Source organism: Periplaneta americana, chromosome 5 (assembly GCF_040183065.1).
Source record: "Periplaneta americana isolate PAMFEO1 chromosome 5, P.americana_PAMFEO1_priV1, whole genome shotgun sequence".
NCBI lineage: Eukaryota > Metazoa > Arthropoda > Insecta > Blattodea > Blattidae > Periplaneta > Periplaneta americana.
The window spans coordinates 74616326-74640139 of record NC_091121.1 but is presented as its reverse complement, the minus strand read 5'-3'; the positions used below and the strand labels follow the sequence as shown (position 1 = coordinate 74640139).

At 35.9% G+C, this 23814-nt stretch overlaps 1 protein-coding gene across 1 annotated transcript in view; it reads left to right on the top strand.

Moving 5' to 3' along the window:
• The first annotated feature begins 10157 nt into the window (after positions 1-10157).
• LOC138699833 (urocanate hydratase-like) overlaps positions 10158-23814 on the top strand; it is a 102759-nt gene continuing 89102 nt past the window's right edge. Inside the window, exon 1 of the mRNA XM_069826022.1 lies at positions 10158-10317. Within this exon, the coding sequence (XP_069682123.1) occupies positions 10189-10317 (129 nt within the window). The 5' untranslated portion in view covers positions 10158-10188. The remainder of the gene's footprint in view (positions 10318-23814) is intronic.

Here is a 23814-nt window from a genome sequence, read left to right as displayed (position 1 = left end):
TATGTAAGGCATATCAAAAACCTCAACAAATCAAACCTAACCTGTCACATGTCCTCGATGATATCTTTGATGTTCGCCATATTGACCAACGTTTCCTACCGAATTACCGAACATTTTCATCACATTCATCGCCGATGCAAAGATGTTGTTTAAGGCATTTTAAGTGTAATTTTGCATTATTAATACGTGTTGAGTTACTTTTGTTTGCATAATGTTTCATTAGAATGCCGGTGACTAGTTAATGAATTTTATATTTGTTACTATCTACCTACTTAATTTTCTGCTATCGCTTGAAACCTACTTTCACAACATTTACAGTCAAATTAGTATGAATTTTCACACAAACGTATATCTCTGGCAGACCCACAATTTTCACTAGCACTTTACATAGTTTATAACACTCCTACCGACTAACATTGATATTCTCTTTAAAGTGTGTACCTACATCGTTCATTATAATTCATAGTTACATCACTTTAGAGTCACTCAGAATGTATGTTGACAGATTTGGAACATTGATGGTCCTGTTCCTGGTAGTAAATTGATTTTTCGGAGGAAACTTTTCTTGACACAATCTTCATAAAATTTATTCTCCTCTTAACGTGTATGATGGAAAGAAATATTCTCAATTCTCACATATCACAGGTCTCTTACGTTGAACCTAATCTATTCTGCGTACATTCTTGAACCATCTGCTTCTTAATGGTTCTTTACAGGTAATTCAGGAATAGAAAAAATGTTCTTTTCTAATTCATAGTTCCCACTACATCCTGAAACATAACATTTATAGGGCATCTTCGATGCTATTTCACTAAAATACTGTTCAAGAGTAGCTATCACTGAAGGTCAAAATAATAACATACAGATATTATTCACAAGGTTACTTATTACAAACTTGCATGCTTTGAAATTGATAATTGAAAACTAATGTTACTGTTGCCTGGTCATGATTAATTAAGATTTTAATAACAAGGCATGCTAATTAATATATTTACCCGTTTAAGGTCCTAAATGAACAGATTTAAATATTTAAATCAGCCACAGATGTTGAAATTAGTTGTTATTCTTTCCACTAAAATATTCTTTGCTTAGCGCAATAAGTTATTCGTTACAAAATAGAAATTGTTCTTCAAATCAGTTGCTCTCTCTTCAGTTTCAATTCTTCTTCTTCTTCTTTCTCTTTTATGGCCTCGGTCACCAAAAAGTGTCCATGTAGCCAGCTCAAATTATTTATACTATAGTCTCTGACTTATCATGATATCCTCTGTGAAGTACAATATCTTCTTTGGTTTCATAAAAAAATCAATATTCCTCATACTTTAATTTTGCTACGTCTAATAAACTTGATTAATATACTTATAATGTCCATATTTGCCGACGCTAGTAATGTTTTAAGATTAGTCGGTAAAGGTATCTTCTTTTGCTGTAATTCCTCATACATTTTTTCCCTATGTCCATTATTTAATTCACACTCAAAGAAAAGATGTTGATTATTTGGCCTCCTATTTCCACAATGACAATAAGGATTTGAAGTTAATTTAAAAAGAAATAATTTTTCCGGGTTTAGTGTATGATTTACCCTCAATCTATTAATTAAAACTATTTCGTTTCTTTTTAGCTTGTATTTACTGAACCATGGAACGTGTAGCCATCTGTTTTCGAGAGTATATAAATCTGTAGGTGATTGTAAATTTTGATTTAACCACCAGGTTTGATTTGCAGTTTGGAGATTTAGCTTCAGTTTTGGTGTGTAGGTATTATACGGAAGCAGTATATTTAGCAGTTTTCCTGAGAGCACTGCTCTTTTAGCCATCAGTTTCAATTCAACTACAGACCAACCCGTAAATCATGTTGCCAAGTTTATACTGTTCCGGCCAAGTAAGATTAAGAAGGCAGTGATATACGTCATTAATATTTGACACAAACACAAATGAAGTAGCTATTCTTATATTATTATCTTCATAATTTATATATTATAAAATGTAATTTACAAGATAAGTTTTGAAGCGATTTAAATGTTACACATTATGACATAATACGTGTAAGTACCGCACGAGATACCTTTGAAAAGTTCTTGTCTGACACATAGATGGTATTGAAAGCTTATGAATTGGACAGAGGGAATAAGAAATGAAACTGTGGTGGAAAGAGTGAGTGAAGAAAGAATGATGCTGAAACTGATCGGGAGAAGGAAAGGGAATTGGTTGGGTCACTGGCTGAGAAGAAACTGCTTACTGAAGGATATAGTGAAAGGAAAGGTGAACGGGAGAAGAGTTCGGGGCAGAAGAAAATATCAGACGATAATGTGGAGACTAAGAGGAAGGCAGAAAATTGGAAAGATTGGACAATGTTGGGTTTGCAGTGAAAGACCTCCCCTTGGGCAGAACACTACGAATTAATGAAAAGTTAGGTATGGGGGATTAGCTTGGGAATTCACCGTCCCTTGTTCTCCTTTATTCTCCTTGTGTTCCCTTGTTCTTACTGTATTCCCCTTGTTCTCCTTGTTTCCTAATTGTTCTTCTATTCTCCTTGTTCTCCTTGCATTCTCCTTCTTTGACTTCTCCAACCACTCACACTTCGTTCTACATAAAGATATAGGCTATACACGTAGATAGTAAAGCTATGCACCTATCGACAGATGATCGCTAGTGGCAATAACTTTTAGAAAACATTGAGTGGGCTCAAAATCTTGAGTTATACGTTAAAATAAATAAATGTCATTAATAATAATAATAATAATAATAATGATAATAATAATAATAATAATAATAATAACATGACGGATTATTGGGTGGGCTCGGGCCCCACGGGCTCATATAAGTTGGCGCCACCGGTGATCGCAATCACATGTAATTCTACGACAGATGATGGCTCCCACATGTAGTTCTACGTAAAGATACGCAATATAGTAAAGCTATGCACCTAACTATTATGTTATTAAAAATACGAAATTCGAGTTTAATTAAGCCAAATGACTGAGGCCCGGCTTCACTCGCCTCAGCCGCCTCTGGTGTATAGACTAGAACGGCCCGGTGTCCATGTAGCATCGTAATGAATGTGCAGAGCTACGAGAGAGAGCGAAAACCCGAACGGCTCGGAAGATGATTGTGCTGACCATGCAATACCTCCGTACAGGTTGGATGATCGTCCACCTCTTCTGAAGCATGTGGTCTTGGCCAAAGTCGGCTAGTCGGCCTTAGCTCTCCATGGGCTACTGCGTCATGGATCGTTTTTAGTTGGAATGTTGGAATTAAACAGCTAGATAATTTATATTACAATAAGGCCAAACTGCGCATTCCACTTTCCTCAACACTAAGAGCAGACGAGTGGATTGAAGGAAATGCGTTGTGTGCCAATACCAAGTTCTGAAGAGGAGGTTGAATTACAAGATTTACTTTCAAAACAATATTAACATGATCCTCGCTAACTTCCACTCACAGAACCCGTCGCGTATATGCTTCTGTAAGGTCGAATAGCAATAAATCTAAGTGGTTCTAATACTCTCCCTTTCCTCTCACAAACTCGTACCGACTCTTCCCTCACGTTCAAATGTTGTTTCATTTAGTTCAAGATCTTATATGCCATCCGTTGATGATATAAGAGGGGAAAGAAAGAATTTTCACAGCAAATGAATTTGCAGGTACCTTAGCGTTAAAGAGAATGCAGAGAAGTTAAAACAAATAAAAACTTTGCTTTACCGCTACGCGACTGCTTCTTGTCGTCTAGCACGCGCTGAGGCAGGCGATGTTACAACCAAGGTCAAGGAAAGAAAGCACACGAACAATAGTATAGTTCTTGAATTGGTTCTCACGCCTGAAGAAAATTCTTCGCGTAGCGATATAACGGAGATATTCTCATATTTTACGAAACCAATACACCAATATAGGACGGATTAGAATGTGCAGGTAAAATGACACAAACTTTCTCATAGATATTCAGCAACAAATTGAAGACCTCCCTCGAATAAGGGTGTAATCAACAAATCTACAGGGCCTAATACACGTTTCAGGAGGAAATAAAATAATTTTAGGGGCAAATTTCGTTAGGCCTATATTTACTAGCAGAATCATTTGAATAATCAAGGATATAAATTTATTCAGCTATTGGACGCATTCATTTATTATTATAAATGAATGCTTCAAAATTACTTTTTCCGCTGAAATAACATATTTTATTAATTTGATATGTTACACCCTTTTCAATTATTGATAGTAGCTAGTAGCCATACTTTTGGGCATTCGCCAAGTAGGTAATATGAAAATTTATTTTGTTGATCATACCTTAATTTATCCTCCAAATGTTGATGGTGTCTCGAAGCAGACCCCATTGGTTCTAATACACTTGTCCCAGCGTCTCTGTCAGCCTTTAAAGACACGTTTTTATAAATTAGTTTCATTTACGATATATTACATAATTACAGTTAAGTTAGAAGTTTCTGTCGTAGAATGTTTTTACTATTTTTAACAATATGGGGGCTGTTTTATAAAAAGAGCTATAATAGTAAGATTGGTACAATTCGTGCAAATACTGTAATGTGTAACGTCATGATTTAACGGTTCGTGTAATCCTCACTAGACCTTGCTCCATGTTTTTTTATTAGATTATTTTACGACGCTTTATCAACAGCTTAGGTTATCTAGCGTCTGAATGAGATGAAGGTGATAATGCCGGTGAAATGAGCCCGGGGTCCAACACCGAAAGTTACCCAGCATTTGCTCATATTGGGTTGAGGGAAAACCCCGGAAAGAACCTCAACCAGGTAACTTGCCCCGACCGGGAATCGAACCCGGGCCACCTGGTTTCGCGGCTAGACGCTCTAACCGTTACTCCACAGGTGTGGACTGCTCCATGTTAAGAAGAGACAATTTTAAATGCATGTTTCTTCAAAGTGGTTGTTAATGTTAATCTAGTGCGTTATTTAAAACTATATTTATTCAAAATTCTGTTCAATCGTATTGCAGTGTTTACTACTAAACTTTTTTTTTCTTTTTATATTCATTTCCATTAGAGGATATAGAGAGACAAAATAATGAAAACTATAATTCATGATTATATATCTTTAAACTTTTAAAATGCACATTTACATATTAACAATATTTATCTGAGTGATGATAATGATGACACGCTTGAGAGTTTCTATTCTCCCAAGGCCAATTTAATGAATTTATTTTTGTCCACAAAATATTTTAAACATAATTTTATATACCAATAAAGCTTCAAAAGGATTATATATACACAACTTTTTTGTTCTTTATTTAAATTACGTGACAACTCTGCATTTAATTGTTTTAGACCTGCGTATTTTTAAAGCGGTTATTTTACGGCGCTTTATCAACTATTATGGTTATCTAGCACCTGAATGTGTTGAAGGTGATAATGCTACCGAGATGAGTCCAGAGTCCAGCACCGAAAGTTAACAGCATTTGCTCTTAATGGTTTAATGGGGTGAAGGAAAACCCTGGAAAAACCTCAATCAGGTAACTTTTCCCAATGAGGATTTGAACACGGGCCCGCTAGTTTACGGTCAGACGTGCTAATCGCTACTATACAGCTACTTGGCACATCATTCTGTCATTCTGACAAAGAGTAGGTACACTGACGTTCAAAGATATCTAACTCTACTAATCGATAGTGATCGATAATTTGTTGGTGTAAGTGTGTATTCTGTAGTTACTACTTTTATGAATAGATGGCGAAGATAATAGTCACTGTTGTCAATAGTACATAAATATTCCCGTGTTATAGAATTCAATTTTTCATTCCACGATACTGATTGTAAAACAACACTGAGTTTGACTGGTAACCGCTGATTTTGTCTATTAGAAGAATAATTTAGTATTTATTTATTTATTTATTTATTTATTTATTTATTTAACCTGGTAGAGATAAGGCTGTCAGGCCTTCTCTGCCCCTCTACCAGGGGATTGCAACTATAACATGAAGAAATAATTTAGTATTTATTTATTTATTTTACTATTTATGTATTTATTTAACCTGGTAGAGATAAGGCCGTCAGGCCTTCTCTGCCCCTCTACCAGGGGATTGCAACTATAACATGAAGAATAAAGTGACAATTAATATTAAATTTACAATTACAATTACAATAAAAATTAAAGTACGACAAGATTACCTGATTAATGAAAGTTAGACAATTTATCATAGAAGTTAAGAACAAAGAATATTTTTGTATCTACTGAATTACAAATTAAACCTAGAATAACAAAATTCTATAGTGATGAAATTACCATATATTGAGATATTTTGTGGTAGATTAAGAGAACTATTTACAAGAAACCATGTCTGAACGAGTCTCAATTACTGACCAAGTGCCTAGTAAGTTTGCGTTTGAATTCAATTTTATTTTGACAGTCCCTGATGCTAGCAGGTAACGAATTCCAGGGTCTTGGCAGGGCTATTGTGAAAGAGGATAAGTATGAGGAGGTGCGATGGGATGGTATTGTTAGTATTGTTTCATGGCGAGAGCGTGTGTTCAGATTATGGTGGGAAGAAAGGTAAGTGAAGCGAGACGACAGGTACGAAGGAATAGAAGAGTTCAAAATTTCGAAGAGAAGGAGAAGTGAATTTAAATTTATTTTCTTATCTAGTTTAAGCCAACCTATTGTTTCCAGGGATGGAGTAATATGATCATATTTACGAACATTGCTTACAAAACGTACACACAAATTATGAGCACGTTGAAGTTTCGTTTTGTTGTCGCTGGAAAGGTCAGTCAGTAAAATGTCAGCATAGTCAAAATAAGGAAATACAAGCGTCTGCACAAGGGACTTTTTTTAAGCAAGAGGGAAGATGAACATTTATCTTAATGTATGCTTAATCTACATAATCATTTTCCCTGACACTTTTCAGCGGCTCCCAATAATGGTGCCAGCTATTCAGAACTAGAGGAACTCTTTTAAAGTTTGTCAATTTTTATATATTTGGTTCTGACTTATCCCGGGGTTGGAAAGTTTGCTTACACGATCATAAAATCGTAGATCGGATACTTTTGAGCGTCAGTGTACTACTACATAATTGTTATAGGCAGTCACTTGAAAGAAAACCTAAATTAAATTCATTATTATAGCTCTCTTCTGCTTTACCTCCTGAAGACAAGGAGTGCACAGACAGAACAACAGATGTATTCTAATATCTTCAGCATGCACACATGTTTTTCATTAGGCATGATTAAGTCTTTGCTAGTCTCTTAGAAGCAGCTCTGAATATTCGTTATCACATTTTACTTTAGTTGTCAGTTTAAAGTCTGTTTACTTACTGAACCTGTTGTTTCAATGACAGAGATAAGAGAAGTGAATTATCACCTATTTATTCCACGACCACATTCACTATCACCGTGACGATACTATCTGTGCTTCATTGTCATTATAACCATCCCTAAAATCAACGCACTGCCAGCGAAAACATTACTACTTAAAGGTGTACAATCCCAAAAACAAAAAATGGCCCGACTCTTGAAGTTTCTTACAGAGCACGATTCACACCAGTGGCGAAGCTGTTAAGAAGCTTTTGAGACTTAGCCTACCCAAAAAAATTTAGTTATTATACCTAGTAACAGTATGACTAAGTCCGTAATAACGATGTATCGTAACTCCAACTCCACTCAGCCAATATCCCTGAACAACCTGTGAAAGTTTGTCGGAAGAGTCTTAGCTTCGCCACTGATTCACACCACAACGATTTAACAACGGCTTTCAACCCAGTATTATTTGGATATTATTACAGGAAGGTATTTCACAACTAATGCAAAAAGTAAGAAATTAATCTGAAAATAAGGTCAAATTAATGCCTAAGAATCATTACGTAAATCGTGATGCAGTACGACAACCCCGATTATGAAAACTCATCGCAAACATTCCGACACTTCCATGCTAGCATGCTTGTTCCCAGACTGCAAAGTTCAGAATCCCAGTCTCGTTTATACCTACATACCCACAATAAAATTTATTCTCCATTCATTATGTGATAATTTTCATAATTATCAAGCCAGTTCTCAGTCTCTTCTGTGACGGATGATCCACCACCCCCTAATCCAAGCTTCATGCAGTCCGGAAACGTCAAACAAAAATTTTCTCCATTGTGTTGGTCAAGGTAGAGGACGATATCGATGATGTTGAACAGCAACCTCTTATGTGAAAAAAATGAAAACAAGAAATTTCACTTTAACACTATAAGAGAAAAGAATTTCCGAATCTTCTGCAAGCACATCTTGTATCAAGGCATGGATACAAACTTTCCAAGAAGATATTTACATACCCTCAAATGCCAGATATTTGTTTCTCTATCAAAATATTAATATATTTTTTTCACTTCTCTTGTTAAATTGAATATTTTGACATACGAGGTTGCTATTCAACACCGTCGTTATGTTTTTCATTGCAGTCGAAGAATAAAAACTACATTATACGGGAACTTATGCCTCGCCTAATGTAACTACAGTAATTTGTTTTAGGATTTTATGTACAAAATGTTATTTTTAGGAAGCCTCTCTGGATTAAATGATATCCCGTTTAACGGGGTTTAACTGTATAATGACGAAGATGTGTTGGAAAGAGACGGTGAAGAAAGAATAATGCTGAAACTGACCAAGAAGAGAAAAAGGAATTAGCTGAGTCAATGGCTGAGAAAAAAACTGCCTACTGAAGGATTCACTTGAAGGAATGGTGAACGGGAGAAGAGTTTGGGGCAGAAGAAGATATCAAATTATAGACGACATTAAGATATATGGATCATAAGCGGAGACTAAGAGAAAGGCAGAAAATAGGAAAGACTGGAGAATGATAGGTTTACAGTGAAATCTGTCCTTGGGTAAACACTATGAATGAATGAACTGTATAATGAAGAACTGACAAGCAAACATTCTGATGGGGGCAGGTAAAAAATTTTTTTTTTCTGTTCCACCATGTTAATAATGTCAAAAGAAGTACTTATACAAATTTTGGCTACTCGACCGCGATTACGAGGCTGTAAAAATAAGTTCGCCAGGGGCCGTTAATAGAAAGAAAATACAATTCATTGGAAAAATTTATTGGAACAGACACAGAAATATTGTTGAGCTATTTTTCAACATATTCCCCACCGAAATTGAGACATTTGTCATATCATGGGATCGACAGAGAGGTGTTGTTAAACGCTGTTTCCGATCCCAGGCGACTGACTTCTACGACACAAGGATACAAAAATTTATCCCATGTTATGACAAATGTCTCAGTTCCAGTGGGGGATATGTTCACAAATAGCGCAACAATTGCTGTATCTATTGAAATACATTTTTTCATACAATTGTGCTTTTTTTTCTGTAAACGGCTCCAGAGAAGATCACTTCCTGGGTGGCCTAGTAATAGCGGAAGCACGTCTTTTGACATTATTAAAATGGTGGAAGAAAAAAAATAACTTTTTTATCTGCCCCCACCAGAATGTTTGCTCGTCAGCTTTTTGTAGACGTTTATATTTATAATTAAGTCTTCAATGAGAACAGAAGAAGCCAAAGGACATAAAAACCGAAAACTGTGTTGATATCACGAAAAGAATCAATTAGGCCTATAGCTCGAATGTTAGCACACTCAGCTACAAATTCAGCGCACACATAATCGACTCCCGGAGAAACAGTTGAAAATTCAACTCTCTTTAAAAGAGACTGTTTTCCTTCGATTTTATTTTCCCTGCTTCACTATCGCCATCTTAAGGAGGAGGGACGTTACATGAAGGTAAGTAATCTAAAGAAATTCTTTTAGACGCCATACATGATGCTTCTTGCTTTCACGACAAGAGTGAGATGTAGTCAATAACATCTCCGGTCTCATTTTCAACCTCTAGGAAGTTCCTGTACTCAATTTAATTAGAGGCTGAGTAAACCCCTGTGCCGATGTGGAAGTTTGGAAATGAGAATAATTGCGCCACCACCTCGAATTAAACCCGGTACCTTCGAATTCGTAACCAGTTCCTCTACCAGCTGTGTTCATTGCCGTCGTTACATAAAGAACTAGATAAATCGTAAAAAGATCCCGACACGTGGTACGTGCTAGTAAATAGTGAGGATTCCGCCTTGTTTACCAAAACAAGATGAGACGCACTGGTTGTTTGCCTTCAGAACCTGCCCGTGATGCAAGCGGGTGCAGGGGTCAGGTGGAAGGACGCCCTGTTAGTTCTGGCTGCGTGTCAGTTGGCTACGACATGTCTCAAGTGTTACAGGTGCTGAGTCGAGGTCTGCCTCTGGACCCTCTGCCACCTCCATGCGGACGAGATGTGCAATTGCCCCATGCTCCCGTCAGGAGTCACAGCCTCAGCATTCCGGAGAAGAGGGTAAGTAGATACTGTAAGACATTTTTGTGACAAATTGACCCCAGGTTTTTACATGAAGCGTGTGAATGTTATAGAATTTTACATTCATAAGCGGTTTCCACATGAACATATATATATATATGGACATCACTTTATTTTTACCAACATTTTTAACATTAACCTGGCTATACTCGGAAACACTGTTGCCCCCTTCCATTACAGGAGTTTCACGTTACTAGTGCAATATGTAAACAAATCATTTTACTAGGTATAGGAGGAGAGAAAAGTAGTGTATCCATTTATGTTGTAGGGAAATACGATATTACGATTTTCAGTTTGTTCATCACTTTTACGGAATTTATCAAAATACAGTAGAGTAGTAACATTTTTTTTCAAAAACTCAACTTTTCAGGCGGCTATGTTCGTTACGTAATGTCTACTTTATTTAGCATATTAATTATTGATGTTATCATACAATATAGAGAGTGCATTTAAATTGAGGGGGTCATAAGTAAAGGGCTGTAAGTGCACTTAAGTTACTTTTGAGAAAATGGGGTTTAAATATTTAAGCTTTCGTAAAATCGGTGAAATTTTTTATTTAAATTTTAATGTGTGATGCGATTAAAATATCCCTTTGCCACTAAAATTTTAGATGCTTTAGCTTACACTGGATGCACTTAACTCATGTTATTACAAATGTCACTAGCATTCCTTTGCTTCTAGCCACCTCAATTCAAAAAAAGCTAATCTGAATTTTTAAACAAATTGCTGAAAATAGTTGCCGTTCATTACAATGCAGGCTTGAATTCAGTACGCATATTATTAAAAACATTTTGAAGCATATTCTCTGAAATTGAATTTATCATTTCTTGAATATAATTTTTTAGTACGATATTATTAATATAGGTTCTTTCTTCTATAGAAAACGCAATCATATTTATGAAACACACTATACACTGCAGTGTTTACTTCACTGCTTGAAGACTTCGAATGCAACAGCGGCCGTAAGTTTGTGTGTCTGACGGGAGCAAGGACATTAGTGAAGGGGTGAGAGTGAAGTACATTCAGAAATGCAGGTACAATAAAAATGCAAGTAAAAATAAAATGATGTCCCTGTATATATATATATATATATATATATATATATATATATATATATATATATCAGATTGTGCAAGAAGAAGTAGGATCAGAAATTAAAACTTAATAACACTTTGTAACAAAAACTTGAAAAACTATATTAGTAGAATTATTAAAAGTGTTAACATTTAAAACAGGTTATGTACCTTAGACAGACGGGTCTCCATTTCGACACCATTGCGGTCATCTTCAGTGTCCTGCGAACTACTACTATTCCAGCTGATCTTGATTTCCGGCGTAGGACACTGAAGATGACGCCGCACTGGTGTCGAAACGGGGAACCGTCTGTCTAGGGTACATAACCTGTTTTAAATTTTAACACTTTTAACGATTCTACTAATACAGTTTAAAGTTTTAAACAAGTGTTAACGTGAACTAGAAACAATGAACTTTGTAACACTAGGAGAGAAAATAACGCAATATGTGCTTGTCTTCAAATGCGCTCCGAATTATTATTCAACGAACTTGTGTTCGATATCAGCGTTGATTGGGATATATTTGCCATGGACAATTTCGGAAAATGAGTTTTATTGTGGAGATCTCACATTTCTCTCGCGTAACCGGCGTGTAAGTCCTATGAGTTCTTCAGTAAACCAAAAAATTACAAAATAAACATCCGTGTTGCTAAGTTGAGTTACTTTCCCCTTTTCAACTGTTTTGCAATACAACTAACTGTGAAATTCCTTGAAGCCACTTTCACTGCGTGTGTTTGGCCATACTATCAGCAGAATGTGACGATTACGTTATTATTAGTCCTATTTATTATTATTATTGTTGTTATTGTTATTATTATTATTATTATTATTATTATTGGTAGTAGTAGTAGTAGTAGTAGTAGTAGTAGTAGTAGTAGTAGTAGTAGTAGTAGTAGTAGTAGTAGTAGTAGTAGTAGTAGTAGTAGTAGTAGTAGTAGTAGTTACAACATAACACAGAATAAATGTTGGAAATATTCTGCTATTATTCGGTTGAGAAGCTTTTGTCATCTAGTCTGCTTTCAAAAAAACTTAAAGTTAGAATTTATAAAACAGTTATATTACTGCTTGTTCTGTATGGTTGTGAAACTTGGACTCTCACTTTGAGAGATATTTAGGTAAGCCACGAGAAACATCCAGCACGGCGGACGATCGATTCGACGTCACGCAAACTAAAGTGATGCTCTCTATTTTTCGAAACAGAGATGATAATGAATGGGGAATTTTGCAGTGTTTTCGTAGATTGACGAGGAAGAAAGAGGGGGAAACCCTAGAAAAACCTGACAACCTTGGTTTTGTCCACCACAATCAGAATTTGGCCAAAGCCGAGATTTTGACTATTGTCCATGGTCGATTTGATTTGATCTAATTTCTTCCTGTAACCACTACAGGTTGCCATCGACAAAGAGTACCATGATACAATAGAGTAAATGCCTTGAGGCTTAGTGATAAATTGTTGTTAGAGTCAAAAATAAACAATCTGAATTATATTGAAACACATGATATTAAACGAAGTAACGTCAAGGAGATGCGAATTAGTCATGGTCCATATGTATAATGCCTGAAAATAGCTATTGAGCTACTATTTTAAGAATGCTATTTCAATATTTCAAGAATAATATACTGCTAACTGATTTATGTTATCTAGGGAGCCTATAACATTATTATTATTATTATTATTATTATTATTATTATTAGTATTATTGTCAGTTTTATAACTACTACTGCTTCCATAAGTGTTTACCATGTTTCTACACAGTGAAAGAAATGTCCATTCAGCACTATTTAGGTACAAGTTACTAAGACTTTAGGCCTATTATTAAACAAGCGTCTTGAACATCCAGAAATAATTGGGATTTCTGGTCACGTGGTGAGCATGAACCAGGAAGTTTATGCTTAAGTCATCACAGATAAATACAAGATAAGGAACACATTTCTTACATTCGTGAAACGTGGCAATATACGTTTTACATCAATTAGGTTCCGGCATATCTATAACCCTTCGTGCTCAGGAAGAACTACAATGGAAATAATTGTAGAAGAGGAAGTGCGTCATTCTTTAAAGAAGGCTCATATTGGGAAAGCCCATGGTCGAGAAGGGCTGTAGAAATCCAGTGGCCATAAAGTGCATAATTAGACTCATAACTAAAAATGTCCAACCAGATAATTGAAGAAGCTTGAATACCTATATTTGAGTCTTTTATAAGAAAGGAAACAGGAAAGATACTGGAAATTATAAGCGAATTAATGCGATAACATCAATAAACAAACGTATTAAGCAATACGTCTACAGATCGGTGAAAATAACGAAAAAACCATTTAAAAAATGGAAATTATATTCTTAACTCTAAAAAATTAAATAATGTTTCAATTTTATAAATCTGTGCTTATTTTGGCCATATGACGAATTTAAAAGTACCAGTGCGTACGTGGAGCTGCAGCGTCCTTTAAACTGACCTCAGCTGTCATTCTGACACGCTTTGTTCTTCATTCTAACGAATTTTATTTTTCATTCATATTTCGCGTTGTTATGTAGGAGAAAAATGTGTGTGTGGTAGACCTGTATACGAAGGAAGGATATCGATAGTATATATCATATACATGCTGTATTTTGATACTCGTTTTCTCGATTTTTCAATTTAAATCATTTTGCAACATTCAAAATGCTTTAATGAATGCAATTTTTCCTCAATTACAGTGAAGTTTTGTACAGAAGTCCACAAAAGCATGTGAAGTAAACTGACACATGTATTTTCTTCTACTATTTAAAGTATTCAAATCACCATGTGTTGAAGATGTGATAAATTAAAAAAAAAATTGAAAAATTAACATCTCAAAAAGTAATTGGAAAATATGAAACCATGTGTCAATGTGTTATATTTTACATACATCTATCAGGAATAAATTAAATATAAATTTAAAGAAAAATTATGTAAACTTTGAAAATTTAGACAATTATAATTGTGTTAAAAATAAAAATTAATTATAAGTAAACTATTTGTAATATCAAAGTAAAAATTTGTGTATTGCATGTCCACATTGTGTAAAATATGTGGTATAAGTTTGAGATTAATTGGTGTAGAAATGTAGAAGTTAGGAATTTCACAGATCCACAGTCTCCATACGCCTCACATGCCCATAGCATTGCAGTGCTGTATCTTCGTACCTTAGCGTCTTCCACCCCATTCCTTCCCTTATTTCCTCATTTCTTATTCTCCGGAAATCTGGTGATCCTAACACTAAGTCTTAAACTATCCATTTCAATCGACAGATTTTTGTATTTCACTCAAAATTCACCATTCTAGTCTATAAGATAATATATTTCACATCTGCGTAGATACTAATTTTCTTTGTTTCTTTATTGACTTATTTATTCCACTACGTCTTCCATCACCATTATCTCCCTCATATCCCCATTTCTTATTCTCAGGAAACCAGGAGATCCTAACTTTCACCGATCCATAGCATAAATCAGCGGTGACCAAAACTCGAGCTGCAGTGATTACATGCGACAGACAGCCTATGAAGTAAGGTGACGGAGGAAAGATACTTGGCATGAAAACTACAACCATTGGTGGTTCCTGTACTAACATCTTGATCAATCCCGCGGATAAAAATCTCAAGTTTTGCTGTATCAGTAATGTCGCTGCTGTCATCAAGAGCCAGTGAATAATATACGATTTTTCTTGCTTCTTTTTTACCTTCCTCTTGAATGTTTATGGGAATTTTCTAAATTGTTCTCTCGATACTTGGTCGAAAAATTCGTAGTTTTCCAAAATTATGGACAAGTTATTTAAGCTATTTTAATCGTTACTCTTTTAAGAAATTCTGTTCTATTAAAAGGCTTTAGAGTACGAGATATTTCAAACCTCATTAGGTAGCTGACTTTCTTACATTTGTTTATCTCATCTTTCTCTTCCTAGCTATGATTTAAGACATGTCAATTCCTGGCGTTTAACAGTTCATTGGCACATAATATTGAATCAGTTTTTCTATAATATTATTATTAAATGAATAACTAATAAATAGTTGACCTTATCTAAAGATTAAGAAGATTAAAATTGAGATAAAACCTAATAATTTTATCCTTCTAGGGAGAAGATCTAATAATATTAATATTCGTGCACATACAGAAGAATTACAGAAACACATACTTAGTGGTCAGTAGTAGTAGTAGTAGTAGTAGTAGTAGTAGTAGTAATAATAATAATAATAATAATAATAATAATAATAATAATACATTACTTAGCGGGACAATTAATGTTTCTATAGACTCCTAATTGAACTGTTGAGCAAAGTACAGTAACCATATTACATTTTGTGCGACAGAACAACAAAAAAGTTCTCCTTCTCATTCTTACGAAACCACCTCTTACTGCTTGTAGAGACAGAGTTTGTAGAGCGACATGATACCGCCACTGCTTGCCTTCAGTACGTGAATGAAACACACAGCAATGTACAGAAAACTCCTCGTACTCATTTGAATGTCTGTGATTACACGATGTTATCACGACACCAGCTTTGGTCACTGCTGGCCTAAATAGAGACTAAAGGCCATGCAAAATTTTGGAATGATTAACAGGAAGGAGGACGTCCTATAGCAACGTGGAGAAAGGAATATTGCAGATTATGAGACGTAATTTGGTTGTATCAAAGCAAACACTAAAGAATTGAATGGGCCCGTAAAGTAAAACGATGAAAGGAACACATACAATTACTGTGAACAGGAACCAAATATCCAGCTCTCTAACGGAAATCTAGCCCAGGTTCACTGGCTTCTTATGTAGATACCATGCGGAGGAAATGAATTTAATTATAGTACCCCTATAACGCAACGTCCAAAAAGTATCCCGTTAATTATTTCAATGGGGTTACTTTCTCCCCTGCTGTCGACGACAATGTGTCCCGAACTTAAATAGCCGCAATCCTGCATCTGCTGATTTTTCACGCCCCCTGTGGACTTTGACCGCATGATCGACAGTCACACCCGGACGGGTACGGGTCTGCGGCGAGGTTTGGTGTCGGCCAGAGAAAGCAGCGTCACCAGGGCGCGTCAGCTCGGACGGAAGAAGGATGCGATGCTGACCGCTCCGATGCGACGCCGCATTCCAGCGCCAGGAATCCAATTTAAATGAGTTGCGGATTTCAGTTATCAGGGGAGGGGAGTTCACTTCAGTAGCCCACAAGAGTTGAATTACAGCGAGGGTTTCTTCGGTGTGGAACGTGCTTTCAAAATGAGGCATCGTTATGACGGTCGTTAGAAACTGAGTAGAAATACTAGATGTACCTTTCTGGATTTACTTCAACTATTTCTGAGTATCAGCTATTGACGCTAAAGATAAAAATTTCGATGAGATAGGTTTGTTAGAGGAGGGTAGCTGCGAATATATTGAATAAGCAGTCGTGGACAGCCGATAAGGGGTGGTCCTCCAGCTTGGGGGTTGGGCGAAGGGCTAACAACCCATCACCGTAAAAAACAGCTTGTTACGAATTCCTACAGTAAGCCTCGGAATAGGACTGATTCTCTGGCACGACCACAGCAAAGGAATAAGGTTTTGAGATTTGGCACTTGGAACGTAACTAGTCTTTATAGAACAGGAGGGGTAACATTAGTAGCAAAAGAACTAGCTAGATATAGAATAGACTTTGTGGGAGTACAAGAGGTTAGGTTAGATGGGAATGGCATATCACAAATAGGAGATTACTTGTTGTATTATGGGGAAGGAAACAATAATCACCAATTAGGAACAGGATTCTTTGTACATAAAAGAATAAAATCAGCAGTAAAAAAGGTCGAATTTATCAGTGACAGGTTATCATATTTAGTACTTAAGGGTAGATGGTGCGACATCATAGTTATAAATGCTCACGCCCCTACAGAAGAGAAAGACGACTATATAAAGGATAGCTTCTATGAGGAATTGGAACATACTTTTGATCAGTTCCCTAGATATCATATGAAAATTTTATTGGGGGATTTCAACGCTAAAGTAGGACGGGAGGATATTTTTAGACCAACTATTGGAAAAGAGAGCCTACACGCAATTAGTAGTGACAATGGAGTTAGATTAGTCAACTTTGCCACATCGAAAAATTTAATTGTCAAAAGTACAACATTCCCCCATAAGGATATACATAAATATACTTGGACTTCTCCAGATGGATTGACACACAACCAAATAGATCACGTCTTGATAGATAAACGGAGACATACTAGTATAGTAGATATTCGAACTTTCAGAGGTGCAGACTGTAATTCTGACCATTATTTGGTGATTGGAGAATTAAGAGAAAGATTATCAGTAGCCAAGCGAGTAGAGCAACAAGTTAATATTACTAAATTCAATATTTTGAAATTAAAGGACGAGGAAGCTAAGCAAAATTATCAGGTCGAAATTTCGAATAGTTTTGCCACTTTAGAAAGTTCCGACGAAGTTGAGAAAGAATTAGATGTTAATAGCGTGTGGGAAAATATCAGAGATAGTATCAAAATTGCAGCTGAGCAGAGCATAGGTTATTATGAAACTAAGAAAAAGAAACCGTGGTTTGATGAAGATTGTTGCATGGTAGTAGAAAGAAGGAAACAGGCAAAATTGAAATTCTTACAGGATCCAGTTGAGGAGAAGAGAGATAATTATTTCAATGAAAGACGGGAAGCAAGTCGTACACTTAGGAATAAAAAGAGAGGTTACTTGAAGGAAAAACTGAATGAGGTAGAAACAAATAGTAAGAATAAAAACATTCGAGATTTATATAAGGGTATAAAGGAATTTAAGAACGGATATCAGTCAAGGGTAAACGTGATCAAGGATGAGAATGGTGACTTGCTTGCAGACTCTTCATCAATCCTAAACAGATGGAAAAACTATTTTGCGCAACTACTAAATGTACATAGGCCAAATAGAAATGATCGGGACGATATTGAAATACAAACTGCTGAGCCATTTATACCCGAACCCACAATTTCAGAAGTCGAAATTGCGATAGAAAATCTGAAAAAGTACAAGTCTCCAGGTATCGATCAAATTCCAGCAGAATTAATACAAGAGGGTGGAAGTGCATTATATAGCGAAATTTATAAACTTGTACTTGCTATTTGGGAAAAGGAAATTGTACCAGAACAATGGAAGGAGTCCATAATTGTACCTATTTTTAAAAAGGGGGACAAAACGAACTGTGGTAACTTTCGAGGAATATCACTTTTGTTGACGTCGTACAAAATTTTGTCCAATATTCTTTTGAGGAGATTAACTCCGTACGTAGATGAAATTATTGGGGATCATCAGTGCGGTTTTCGGCGTAATAGATCGACTATTGATCAGATTTTTTGTATTCGGCAGATAATGGAGAAAAAATGGGAGTATAAGGGTACAGTACATCAGTTATTCATAGATTTCAAAAAGGCATATGACTCGGTTAAGAGGGAAGTATTATATGATATTCTTATTGAATTTGGTATTCCCAAGAAACTAGTTCGATTAATTAAAATGTGTCTCAGTGAAACATACAGCAGAGTCCGTATAGGTCAGTTTCTATCTGATTCTTTTCCAATTCACTGCGGGCTAAAGCAGGGAGATGCACTATCACCTTTACTTTTTAACTTCGCTTTAGAATATGCCATTAGGAAAGTTCAGGATAACAGGCAGGGTTTGGAATTGAACGGGCTACATCAGCTTCTTGTCTATGCAGATGACGTGAATATGTTAGGAGAAAATACACAAACGGTTAGGGAAAACACGGAAATTTTACTTGAAGCAAGTAAAGCGATCGGTTTGGAAGTAAATCCCGAAAAGACAAAGTATATGATTATGTCTCGTGACGGGAATATTGTACGAAATGGAAATATAAATATTGGAGATTTATCCTTCGAAGAGGTGGAAAAATTCAAATATCTTGGAGCAACAGTAACAAATGTAAATGACACTCGGGAGGAAATTAAACGCAGAATAAATATGGGAAATGCCTGTTATTATTCGGTTGAGAAGCTCTTATCATCCAGTCTGCTGTCCAAAAATCTGAAAGTTAGAATTTATAAAACAGTTATATTACCGGTTGTTCTATATGGCTGTGAAACTTGGACTCTCACTCTGAGAGAGGAACATAGGTTAAGGGTGTTTGAGAATAAGGTGCTTAGGAAAATATTTGGGGCTAAGCGGGATGAAGTTACAGGAGAATGGAGAAAGTTACACAACACAGAACTGCACGCATTGTATTCTTCACCTGACATAATTAGGAACTTGAAATCCAGACGTTTGAGATGGGCAGGGCATGTAGCACGTATGGGCGAATCCAGAAAAGCATATAGAGTGTTAGTTGGGAGACCGGAGGGAAAAAGACCTTTAGGGAGGCCGAGACGTAGATGGGAGGATAATATTAAAATGGATTTGAGGGAGGTGGGGTATGATGATAGAGACTGGATTAATCTTGCACAGGATAGGGACCGCTGGCGGGCTTATGTGAGGGCGGCAATGAACCTTCGGGTTCCTTAAAAGCCATTTGTAAGTAAGGTTTGTTAGAATTTGTGTTGTTATGAAAGTATAACTCACGATACTCCCCTTTCCTCTTGTCATCATCCATCGTTTTTATAGTGCATACACTTTATCTTTCCACGCTCGCGGATGTGGAATGGACACGGCCGAGCACAACGCTGGTACACATATGCGCGCGTGGAAAGTCTAACAAGGATTGTTATAAAAATTGAGACATCAAGGGATAAAACTAACGGCAAAAGAATATTGTAAGTTTAAAAATATTAATTCAGAAATCTGTGAAAAAAGAAGTCACAAATAAAGAGAGATTTAATGCTGGTGCCGAAAGGTGCAGATGCTGCCCTAATCATTTCAACGAGGAGAGTTGTCACATTGATGTCACAGATTTGTTTGGGAATTATTTTTAGGAAATCACATCAAAAACAAGTGGTCCGATGTCTCGGCTTCGTCTACTATAGGTCCTCCCTCCAGAAAAGAAAAGAAATTATGAATATATACTGTATATATACTTTTATTTTTTTTCAAATTTAAAGTATATACAAATTGCCATAGCCTTTAATACAGAATCTGGGTCACAGAGTTTAAAAAAGAAGGGACACGAGTCGGACATTTTCGCTAATAGAATTTGAATCTGAAAAATAATGGTTATATATCATGACGTCACCGCTGTACATACTCTCTTGTTTCACGAAAGTCTCCAGCTCTTTACTAGAGACTCAACTATGAATATTTATACAAATATTATGATAACGTTGACGTCTATCAAGTTCAAAAGTCATATTATTGTACTGTACTACTATTTGTCACAATATGAGAGCTGTAAAAACAAAGCCGGCACAGCGGCATATTCGCTACCTGCAATATAGACCCATCTACTCTAAAATATAATTTATGTTTTTTATGACCAAATTAAAATTTATGAGAGGGAAAACCGGAACACGTGTCCTCTTATTTACGATATACGCATTTTCACAAAAAGAACAAGCTACAACGATATATCTTGTAAATTGACTATTAAAGGCAATAATATATTAAGTAGCCTGCTATGAAAGTATTCATGTATTTGTAAAGTACTACTTTGAAGGTTCCGCACCGTAGCGTTGTGGTCAAAGACATTATGTCTAGACTCGAGTTATGGAATGAGTGCTGATTCGAGCCCTCGTGAGAAAGGAATTTTTTCATGAAATTTCGGCCTGTGTATGAGATCGGTGCTCATCCACATCGTGAATAATTTAGGGAACTACGGTAAGAAGCGAAATACGGTTTCGAAAACCAGATAACGGTCGTGGGAATCATCGTGCTGACCACACGTTACCTCTGCACTGGTTGGATGATCGTTCACCTGAAGCATGTGGACGTGACGTCAGCAGCCGGCTCGTCGGTCTTAGTCATTCATGGGTTGATGCGTCATCGATTAATTAACTACTTTGAAAATAAATGGTTTGTTGGTAGATTTTGTATTCGATTGTTTAATGATGTATTACCTGCGTGGTTATCTATCATGGATGGAATTGGTTCGAGCGAGATGGTATTTTGGTGAGATGAATATTAGGATTTACTATGGTTACATGACACTCAAACCTAATCGCGCACCCAGGAATTTCTCTTGGGCGTGGTTCAATAAAAGGATGTTAAGTTACATAATGCACACACACACATACAAATATACCTTCTTCTATTTTTTTACAAAACAAAATCCAATCTTCTTGGATTTTTCCTTAGTTTGTTAACAACATCTTGTGGAGAAACTGTGATATCACGATGGATGTCAAATCAAAATTGTTATGTAGGCCTACATGTACGTGAATCATTTCGGTGAAATTATATATAACGGAATTATATGCTATCAGTGCTAAAAAATTCAGTAAAAATGTTACAAATTATCACTCTGACCGGGGGTTCGGACCCGATGGATCCTCCCTCCCCCACGTCGGTGCGCCTTTGCCCAAACCAAACTTAGAGAATCAAATCAACTGTGATTCGAACCTATGCCCAAGTGCACATAGGGGCAAGAATCTACCTGTTACTTTTAAACATGCTGATAACTGGAGGATTTTGTACATCAGCTTGACATGGCAAGAAATTCGTGAAACTGCTATTGGGCAATTGATAAGTACAGTGACTTATTCTGTCATTGGAATTATTACTTTGAGAGAAGTTGATTAATATTAATTCATAATTATGTCGAGAATAATAATAATAATAATAATAATAATAATAATAATAATAATAATAATAATAATAATAATAATAATAATATAATGATTGAAATACATTGCCTGCTATGATGGTATAGTCAAAAAGAATATAGTAATAGTAGTAATAATAATAATAATAATAATAATAATAATAACAACAATATAATGATTGAAATACATTGCCTGCTATGATGGTATAGTCAAAAAGAATATAGTAATAATAATAATAATAATAATAATAATAATAATAATAATCTAAAAAATCCCATAAAGGGCAATGACCTCTCCCAATAACAATAGCTTCTTGCACTTTTTTCACATCTGAGCTACGTATGTGGGTTTTTCTGACTAATTTTACACTTGAGACATCCAACTATAACACTAATAATATCATTTACACTAATTTCTCTTTGTAAAGTCACTTCGTCGATATTTACATTATTCATAGATTATTTGTAAAGTTATTTATTTTACAAGTTCCCAGTGAGTCATACACCTACACACTATATAAATTCTGAAGTTTTCTCAACAAATCACGACTATTCATAAATTTTATAGGCTAGTGCTGAAGTACAGTATTTGACATTACTTTACTCCTCTGATTCTCATATACCTTCTCATGGTCATTTAATATTTTCAGTAGTTTCCAACTAGTTTTATATTTCATAATAAAGCCCCTTTTATTATTACTATTATAATTGGTATTATTAATATTATTATTACTATTATTATTATTATTATTATCATCATCATTATCACCATCATCTTCAAGGATGAAGAACAACCATCTGAGTGAAATTTACGCTAAATTCTACCTAGACGCATTCCCAAGCTGCACAAGCTGACTACGCTAAGGCTTGCTGAATATCCAGAGTAAGTTGCATTTGTTACACGTTCTTTTTCTATTCCCAGACAATTCTGTACTTTATACAACTAAATAATGCAAAAATTTAACTACCAATGTAGACGAATAATCAATAATGCAACACTTGCAATAGCCGTACCTATCTATGAGTCTGTAACTGTAAGAACTGTAGCGAAAAGCAAACATCGCATAAAATGTCGCCATACATACAAACAAACAAATCAAAAGGATGAAATGTCAGAGGTCACGTTGTTGGGCACTCAATAAAGCAGACGTAAATCAAATCAGAGATAAAGAGAGAATCTCCCCTTCAGCAAACAGATGGAAATATTGCTGCATTATTAAGACAGTTTCGAGATCTCGAAGCAGTGACATCCCCTTCGATACTTGACGGCCTTGTCCTTTGTGCTCACGTCACAAGTCTCCAGAGAGAAGCAATTCCAGATTTCCATCCCGCGCTCTCGAGTGCCTGTTTCCATGACAACTGGTCATTTAATAAACCTACGAGTTCAGCAGCTTAGAGCTTTTCATAGGTCGACTAAATGATTACGACACAAGCGAAGCAGAAACATCAACAAACACGACGCACAGCGGAAGAGGGATACAACTCGATTTAGGAACGTCATGCCTCATACCAACAGTGTTCAAAATGTGGGCCGCAGTTCCTTGTAGCAGTACCCAGCAGAGCATGTACTGTCGATGACACAGCTCATCTGCCCTGAACCTTGGGGAAGTTAGGGGTGTTGTTTGGAGGGGTGTGAGGCTAATTTTGGAGCAAGCGGCTGGCTAACGGTACTTTTGGTGTGATCCCCTTTCTATTTTCTCCAAAAAAAAAAAAAAAAAAAAATTTCTCT